Source organism: Eucalyptus grandis, chromosome 9, assembly GCF_016545825.1.
Source record: "Eucalyptus grandis isolate ANBG69807.140 chromosome 9, ASM1654582v1, whole genome shotgun sequence".
Taxonomy (NCBI): Eukaryota; Viridiplantae; Streptophyta; class Magnoliopsida; order Myrtales; family Myrtaceae; genus Eucalyptus; species Eucalyptus grandis.
In genome coordinates this window covers 17,309,301-17,315,232 of record NC_052620.1, presented here as the reverse complement: position 1 = coordinate 17,315,232, position 5,932 = coordinate 17,309,301, and the positions used below count along the sequence as shown (strand labels likewise).

Sequence of the window (5,932 nt, the reverse complement as noted above, 5' to 3'; positions counted from 1 at the left end):
TAGGTTTAAGTTACCTTATATGATTTTTAGGATTTTTTTTTATATCTTTTTTGTCTATATCGAACGCATTTAGCATAGCAAAATATATAATATAGTAACCTTAAAAAATTAACATAAGTCGTAAATTATAGCAACATCTTTACAACATTCCATTGTAGTTTCATGTGTCAATATCCGACGCATCATATTTTATAGAATAAAGACGTAAAATCACAGTTACTACTAGAATATTATATCTATTTGATATTTACATATTTGTGTAATAATCAATTTTACAATTACAAGCTATGTCGTGTCTTTTGTAGGTTATTTTGCATAGGGAATGAACAAGTTATAACGGTACATGTGGAGATGACTCCTTGACTTAAAGCCTACTTTATATTCATCGGTTCAAAATATTTGATATCTAAAACCCATTTGTGATTTCTGCTTACCTTACAACTAATTCAACTATGTTAATTACACGAGCCCGGCCAATTCTATCCCAAACCCAAATTCCTTTTATTATTAATGTGGCGGATACTAGAAATTACAATTTAACATAGAGATGTGATTTTTAATTTGTCTAGTTTGGACTTTAAATGTTTATTAAAATATGATTGAGTTGATCCAATAAAGCAATACTGATGACAAATTTAGAAAGTAAAAATGCATTTACTAGATTTGTCTAATTGGTGTGGGGTTATGATTGGCCCTCGAATATGAACGAAAAATTTACTCCTAGAAGACCCGAGCCCCGTGTGACGTATTTTCCGCGGGACTTTCATTTTTCCCATGACTAAACTAGCATCTCGTAAAGCATGGGACAAAATCAAGACGTTAGACAATAGTCGTCGACAGAAATTAGGTAAGCCTCTCTCTCTCTCTCTCTCTCTCTCTCTCTCTCTCTCTCTCTCTCAAATTCAAAAGAGTAAAGCTAATCCACCAAAGAGCCATGCGGGAAACGCTTGCCTAAGACTAGTCTATCCCCCATCATATTTCTGAAAAAAAGTGAAGCAAATTAGCAAGAAAAGGGAACACGAATTCCCATCATTCCCTCCATTCATTCTTTCATCGGTTACCCCAAAAGGGAGCTAAATTTTTTCGCACGACACTCAGATTCCCCGCTCTCTCTCTCTCTCTCTCTCTCTCTCTCTCTCCCCTAGTCCACTTTCTTTGTTTTATAAGACAAGGTAAAATCCAACCTCAAGATCCTCCTCTCTTTTTTTTTCCAAAGTGTTATGCTCTTCCCATCCCACTTCTCTTCTTTAACAACACAATCGCCCATGCCTTGTGTTTCAGAACTTGGCACTAAAAGCTCAAGAGGGAGAGCGGTTTGATATTACACGTACAAAAGTTTCTTCTTTTCTTTAAGAGAAAAAGTTGAATATTTTGATGTGGTCATTTGGAAGAGGCTTGAATGGATACCTTGTTTAGACTAGTGAGCCTTCAATCCTCCGATCAGTCCTTCAACTCAAGCAGGACCTCAAGCAGCTCCAGATCCTCCCGACAAAACCATCACTACCATCACCAGCCAGAAGCGGACGAAGAATGCCTCAACATCTTCATGGATGAAGAAGACTTCTCCTCGTCTTCTTCCAAGCACTACAGTTATCCTTATCACCCCGCCACCACCAGCACCACCCCTACCACCACTAGTAGTACTCACACTCCCCACACTTATGACCCTGCCGATGTATCCGTCTCGCCCGCCCGCGACCTCAACTTCGACTTCTCTAGCAAGTGGGCCTCTGACATCCTCCTCGAGACGGCCCGTGCCATCGTCGACAAGAACAGCACCCGTGTCCAGCACCTTATGTGGATGCTCAATGAGCTCTGCTCCCCTTATGGCGACATCGAGCAGAAGCTGGCCTCCTACTTCCTCCAGGCCCTGTTTAGTCGCATGACGGACTCGGGCGAGCGGAGCTACAGTGCCTGGTTGGCCGCGTCGGACAAGACCTGCTCCTTCGAGTCCACCCGGAAGATGGTGCTCAAGTTCCAGGAGGTGAGCCCCTGGACCACCTTCGGGCACGTCGCGTGCAACGGCGCAATCATGGAGGCCCTTGAGGGGGAGAGCAAGTTGCACATAGTTGACATCAGCAACACGTACTGCACCCAGTGGCCAACCCTGCTCGAGGCTCTGGCCACCCGGACGGATGAGACGCCACACCTGCGGCTCACCACCGTGGTGGTGAGCAAGGCGAACGGCGGGGCAGAGACTAGTGGCGTCGTTGCCGTGCAGAAGGTCATGAAAGAAATTGGGAGCCGGATGGAGAAATTTGCGAGGCTCATGGGTGTGCCCTTCAAGTTCAGCGTCCTGTACCACAGTGGCGACCTGTCAGAGTTGAATTTGGACGAGTTGGATATCAAGGAGGACGAGGCGCTGGCCATCAACTGCGTTGGCGCGCTGCACTCGACAACGACAGTCAGCAACCGCCGGGACTTTGTGGTCTCATCTTTCCGAAGGTTGCAACCGAGGATAATCACGGTTGTTGAGGAGGAAGCCGACCTCGACGTGGGCGTGGATGGGATCGAATTTGTCAGGGGTTTCCAAGAAAGCCTGAGATATTTTAGGGTTTACTTCGAGTCGTTGGACGAGAGCTTCCCTAGAACGAGCAACGAGCGCTTGATGCTCGAGCGAGGGGCTGGGCGAGCGGTCATGGACCTGGTGGCATGCCCACCACACCACTCGGTGGAGAGGCGGGAGCCAGCAAGCCGGTGGTCGAGGCGCCTACGAGGAGGCGGGTTTAATCCTTTTTGTTCAGCGACGAGGTATGCGACGACGTGCGTGCCTTGTTGAGGAGGTACAAGGAAGGGTGGTCGATGACGCCGTGCTCTGACGCCGGAATATTCTTGACGTGGAAGGACCAGCCGGTGGTTTGGGCTAGTGCATGGAGGGCTTGAGGATGATGAAGCTCTCTCATGAACAAAAAACAGCCAGGGGGAGTGTTTTTCACACGTGTGATGTGTGTGTGTGTGTTTTTTTTTTTTTTTTTGGCTTTTGGCTCGTGCAAGGAATATGGGAGATTTGTGGGTTTCTGGGCAGGGGGGAGGGGGTTAGAGAGTAGGGGAATATCTGCTTGTTTTTGGATAGAATTAATGGAGTGATCAATTTTCATTGATTAGTCTTGTCATATTTGTGATAATATTTTATTCTGTGGAAAGATAAACTGGTTTTGATCATTCATCTTGAGGCAAATTATGGTGATATATTTTCTTATTTTGTTGTTGAGGTTGCGTTAATTGATGCATGATAGACATATTTTAGTTAGTTCGGTTTTGTAGACTTAAGACACTTTCGTTATCAGAGATGCCAAATTGTGAACATATGGGAAGGGTGATGCCTCCTAAATATTCTTCAAAAAATTAAAGTCAAGGTCATTACTTATAACTAGGTCAAATTAACTGATACGACAATCAAGGCATGGCCTGCTCGATTGACACTTTGTGGATCTATGGCCCCTTTCCTCACACACACACACACACACACACACACACACACACACACACACACACACACATATATATATATATATATATATATATATGAGGTTGCTCAATCAAAGTCACTAGCTCTTCTAAGTAGAAAGAAGTTGAATATTCGTAATAATTGCAATGTGACAAGGACACTCCTTATATCTATAAAAGACACCCATATAGCCTCCTTCAAATGGCTAAGGAAAGGCTCATGAAGCATCTATTGAATTTTCAAATTGTGAAATGGCTCTTGATGAGTGCGACATGTTCAAATACGCGTGTTTATAAATTGACTACACCTTTTCCCTCATGAAATGGTAGTTGGAGAAATTTTCTTTCTCAAGTTCTTTTTGGAATTTTTATATGGGGTTGGCTTTTTGTGTTTTCAAGCTGATATCAGGCAGTAGGTAGTAAGACTAAATTAAGGGGAAGACTTTATTCTAATTGAAAAATTGAAATTCAGTGGTTTGAAAGTAAGAAGGAGGTCTCAATCAAAGGTTGGAGGGGTCGTAGAATCTTAGGACGGCAAGTGAGTTGGGTTTATGCCTGGGGAATCTCATCGAAAGGTGTTTAGCCATTACTGGCACACAAAGAATTTTGGTAGTGGCCAGCACGCTGAATTGACATGGTCTTCTCTCTCCCCTTTTAATTAATATTATTATTATTATTATTATTATTATTATTATTATTATTATTATTATTAATTTTCTTTAATTTTCTTCTGCTTACAAAGTATAGGGGCATTTCTTTATTATGATGGTATGTGGACATTTTCTAAAATCTGAATATTTCGCACAACCATACACAACTTGTGCCGACTGTAAAGATATACACGAATAAACCCTTGATCAGCTTATTGATCAAGAGAGAAATGGGGAAAGAAAAGAAATGGCATTGGATCCTTTCTGTAAGCTTATTGATCAGCTAAATGGTGAATTTGAATCATGTTTTTCTCCTATGTTAGAAACTGACACTCATGAACACAAAACTGCATGCCCAATTCTATCATATAGATCATATAAAAACGTCAAAAAGAGGAGTAGTACCGGCCAAGCTCCTGTTCAGACATAAGATAAATATTGTCGAAACATTTCCTTAATTCGATTACCTCACACGTAAATTTTCGGGCTGAAACTCTAAGAAACAGTGCGTTTGCAACTCTTTTTAAAAAAATTGTTGCTTGATACGTCCTCAGAGGAGAAAAAGTTCTCTAAAAGCGATCCTATCGATTCTTGGTGTCATCATGTCATGGTTGATGAGAGAACATGCAGTTACCCACCAAATCAGCCAAAGACCCGATAGAGAAGACCATTTATGGAGTTTCTTTTCCATTCACTGGCAATGCATGCACTTGATTATCTTGAATCGATAAGTAAGTTTGCGACGATATGGCACGCCTTGAAGGTTTCACCTGTCTATTCAAAAACAATTATAACATTTTCTCAGGCCTTCTTTTTCAAGACAATATTCTATTACTATTTTATCTTGGAAACAGAGAGAGGAAAAGAGGTTTGAACCTTCACAAGGCCCCCACCACCAACTCCACGACTGGCCGAAAGCCTCTTTCATGGAGCTGTAAAATAAGGTTTAAAGGAGGGGTGGTGCTTTTGGCCCACGGAAAAGGGAAAAAGAAATATGCTTCTGGTATAGTGGGAACTCCTTTTTAGGGTTCACATCTTAATCTTTTGACGAGACTTGCCTCTCCCCACGTTAACATTACCCGCTCCCCCCCGTTCCCCACCACTTTCTTTCCTCATTCTTTCATCTTCTTTGGATAAAATCCATGACACGAGGGCTAAATCTCGACCATACAACAGACTTATAAATACTTTTGAAACTCGTGAATCATTCAAATTCAAAATAATTTATATGCAATTGGTGAAATTAGAATATGTAGATCAAATTCTTAAGTTGAAAGTCCGCCAACACCTCAGCTAACTATGCCAAGACATGAAAAAATATTCATTTTTTTTCTTAATTCCTTTTCTTTTTATTGCTTATTCATGTCTTTTTATTTATTTATTTTTATTTTAAGTCTCTTTTAACGTGTTTAAATCGTCTGGTTTCCCCAGTGCCTTTTGCTTTACCTGTCGGTTTTCTTTGATAGTGACCAGCCGCGTTTTTCTTCCATTGGATCCACAAAGTTCAGGTGGCACATACTACACGTTCCAGGTTCAACCTATGTTGTTTTCTTCCCCCACTTTATGTGTTCTTACTTAATAAGCTTATCAAATGTTTAATGACAGTCAATGTCGAATGGACGGCCAGAAACAGGAGAGGCTCTCCGGGTTAGAAATTGGAATTCTTATCTTTAGAATAATAATTAATGGAATTTGATATGCTAACAGTCATTTTCTTCCCAATAATGGAGCATTCTTGACCACTCAAATTTCATGGAACCCGGAAAAATAAAATCATGGAAACCGGACCACTTTCTTCACTGGTTTTTAGAAAATAAATAATTTATTCACTTGCC

At 41.5% G+C, this 5,932-nt stretch overlaps 1 protein-coding gene across 1 annotated transcript; it reads left to right on the top strand.

Moving 5' to 3' along the window:
* Positions 1–983: 983 nt before the first annotated feature.
* On the top strand, positions 984–3,162 carry LOC104418440 (protein SHORT-ROOT). The gene is given in 2 exon segments (XM_010029789.3): positions 984–2,735; positions 2,738–3,162. Coding segments are annotated over 2 exon segments (1,482 nt in total). The 5' UTR covers positions 984–1,399; the 3' UTR covers positions 2,884–3,162.
* The last annotated feature ends 2,770 nt before the right edge of the window (positions 3,163–5,932 follow it).